The sequence below is a fragment of the Platalea leucorodia genome (assembly GCF_965183815.1).
Source record: "Platalea leucorodia genome assembly, chromosome: 22".
Taxonomy (NCBI): Eukaryota; Metazoa; Chordata; class Aves; order Pelecaniformes; family Threskiornithidae; genus Platalea; species Platalea leucorodia.
The window spans coordinates 1,588,537-1,591,126 of record NC_138844.1 but is presented as its reverse complement, the minus strand read 5'-3'; the positions used below and the strand labels follow the sequence as shown (position 1 = coordinate 1,591,126).

Below are 2,590 nucleotides of genomic sequence, written 5' to 3'. Positions count from 1 at the left end.
CTGCCACGAGAGGGGATGATTTTGCCAAATAAAGCGCTAAAGGATTAAGGGAGAAGGATGCGTCACGTCGTCAGGGATGTGAGCCTTTGGGTACCCCGGATGGACTGCATTGGCAGGAGGATATGCGCTCCTTCCTGCGATGGGGGGCTGAAAACAAGCTCACCACATTTGCCCAGTTCTGTGTGCCTTGTCTGCACAGACCCCTCCTGCACTTGGGGGTACATCTTCTGCCCGTACTGACATGATTCTTCCGGGGAAATCCTTGGGCCTGTCATCCTGGTACTTGAAAGGAGCCTCCACAGCCTAATGGGCATGCCAGAAATGAGGAAATGTAATGGCAGCGTTGACGGAAACCAAAACCCAACCTGTGCCATTAGGTAGCATATTTTGCTTGGGAGGTGAGTCTGCTGGAAAATTACTGCCCGCATGCAGTGACTGTGGGCCTGGGGCGGTGCAGGAGCAGTATAAAAGCGGGCCCTTCTCCTCACTCTCTCATCCACTCCTCTCGCCTCCATCTGCTTGGCAAGAAGGTGAGTTTAGAGCCCTTTCTCCTCCTCCTCCTCCTTCTCCTCTACCTCCTCCTCCTCCTCCTCTGGGATTTCTCAGCACATATCTGCCCCTTTGTCTTACGCTGTGTCTTGGAGCTGCTCCCCTTGCAAGAGGCAAGGGGGCAGAGAGTGTGGCATGGAGAGAGGCTGGGGTTTTGCTGAGATGTCTCCTGAGCTATGGGCTAGGTGGGCACCTCCACAGGCTTGGTTGCACTTGGCAGGGCTCTTCTGGGCTGAGGGGAAGGGTCTTCTCCCTCCTGGTGGGGTGACAAGCTGCTCTTCAACTACCTGTCATACTTTGTTTTCCCTGCCCTCTCTCTCAGGCGCACCTCCAGCCCCAAGACATGTCCTGCTACAACCCGTGCCTGCCCTGCCAGCCCTGCGGCCCCACCCCGCTGGCCAACAGCTGCAATGAGCCCTGTGTCAGGCAGTGCCAGGACTCCACCGTCATCATCCAGCCCTCCCCCGTGGTGGTGACCCTGCCCGGACCCATCCTCAGCTCCTTCCCGCAGAGCACCGCCGTGGGATCCTCCACCTCCGCTGCTGTTGGCAGCATCCTCAGCTCTCAGGGAGTGCCCATCTCCTCTGGCGGCTTTGGCCTCTCGGGCTTCGGCAGCCGCTACTGTGGCAGCCGGTGCCTCCCCTGCTAAAGCTGCTGGCGATGGCCCTGGGGAAGGCCCCCAGGGACCCACAAGATGGTACCGGACTGGGGACAGAGCATTGGCTTCTTGCTTCCAGAGGGGCTGAGCAACCCCAGCAGCCCTTGTAAAGGGACAGGGCCAGCCTGGGCTCTCCGAAAGCATGGCCCATGCCTGCCTTTCCCCTCTTCCGCTCTCTCCTTTCCCTCCTGTGTCCTTGTTCTCTTGTGCTCCCCCAGGCCGTGAGCCCCACAAAGCCAGCCTAGGGCAGAACTGCTGGCCCTGCTCCCTCTCTGGGGCAGGCAGATGGAGACCTGGTGGGATCTCTGCCACAGCCATGGGGTTCAGACTCCCACCTGCCCCTGGTGCTCCCTGCACTCAGAGTGACCTCGTTTCCCTCTTTTGCCTCATTAAAATTCTGCTGAATCCCATTCCATGCCTCTGTGTCATCCTTTTCCTTACAGACTCTTTCCCAAGATGCCCAGGGAGAGACATGTTGCTCTAGGTTGGTTCTGGGATGACGTTTTTGAGCATGGTTTTGCCATGACTGTTAACGTAGGCTTGCACAGAGTGTGCTTAGTCACACATTCGGTTACTCTTTGCTTTCTAAACTTCTCTGCCTTTTACAAAACCAGTAGGCTTTTAATATTCGAGCTGCAGAAGTATTCTACTCTGAATGACACTCATGGCCAACCTTAAACTGTGAAGGGAAAGTGCACACAGAGCGCCACTGTGTTTCTCTAGGGCACCAGCATAACGTGGTCCACATCTGGCAATCCTTCCCATGCCATGAAATTTCCACTCTCTTACGCGTTGGAGGTCCACTTTTCACAGAAGCTGCATGCCAGGATCCCTTTTGTTCTGCATAAATGCTCCATCTGGGAACAATCCCTCCTTTCTGTTTTGCGGGAAAAATTCTTCTGCAGAGACCAAAAATTTTTTGACACGGGACTGCTGGACTTGGATGAACCTTTACCAGTCTCTTTCAGCCCTTGGAACCATGCAGTGAGACCAGGTCAAAAGAGCCCTGTGTAGCCCACAGTGAGTGTCATCCTGACCTGGGATGTGGAGAGAGAAAATTTCCTCTGTAGAGGCTGTCTTACCACTTTGTCCATCCTCTGAAGAGCGGCTACTTTGAGAAAGAAGTTCATTAACTGGACATGCCTGGCTGTGGAGGTGAAATAGCACAGCCAGCAGAGAGGTGGCCCCAGAGCTCACCCTTGCACAGAAACACTCCCTTTCACATTTTTTTTTCCCAGCTGTGGAAGCTCCCTGCACTAGGGTTTCATGGACAGCGGAGAGTCACAAACCAGCATCAGAGACCTCGAATTCCTGCAGCTGCTGGAGTTTGTATTTCCCCATGGTGCTCAGCCATGTGGTGAGCTGGCTGCTCTGCTTAGGGCC

The 2,590-nt window shown here is 55.2% G+C and overlaps 1 protein-coding gene across 1 annotated transcript; it reads left to right on the top strand.

The window, feature by feature from the left end:
• Positions 1–892: 892 nt before the first annotated feature.
• LOC309599848 (feather keratin Cos1-2-like) lies at positions 893–1,198 on the top strand (the record flags this gene model as incomplete). Its single annotated transcript, XM_082331704.1, has 1 exon — positions 893–1,198. The coding sequence occupies one exon, from the start codon at positions 893–895 to the stop codon at positions 1,196–1,198; it is 306 nt and encodes a 101-aa protein (XP_082187830.1).
• Between the last annotated feature and the right edge of the window lie 1,392 nt (positions 1,199–2,590).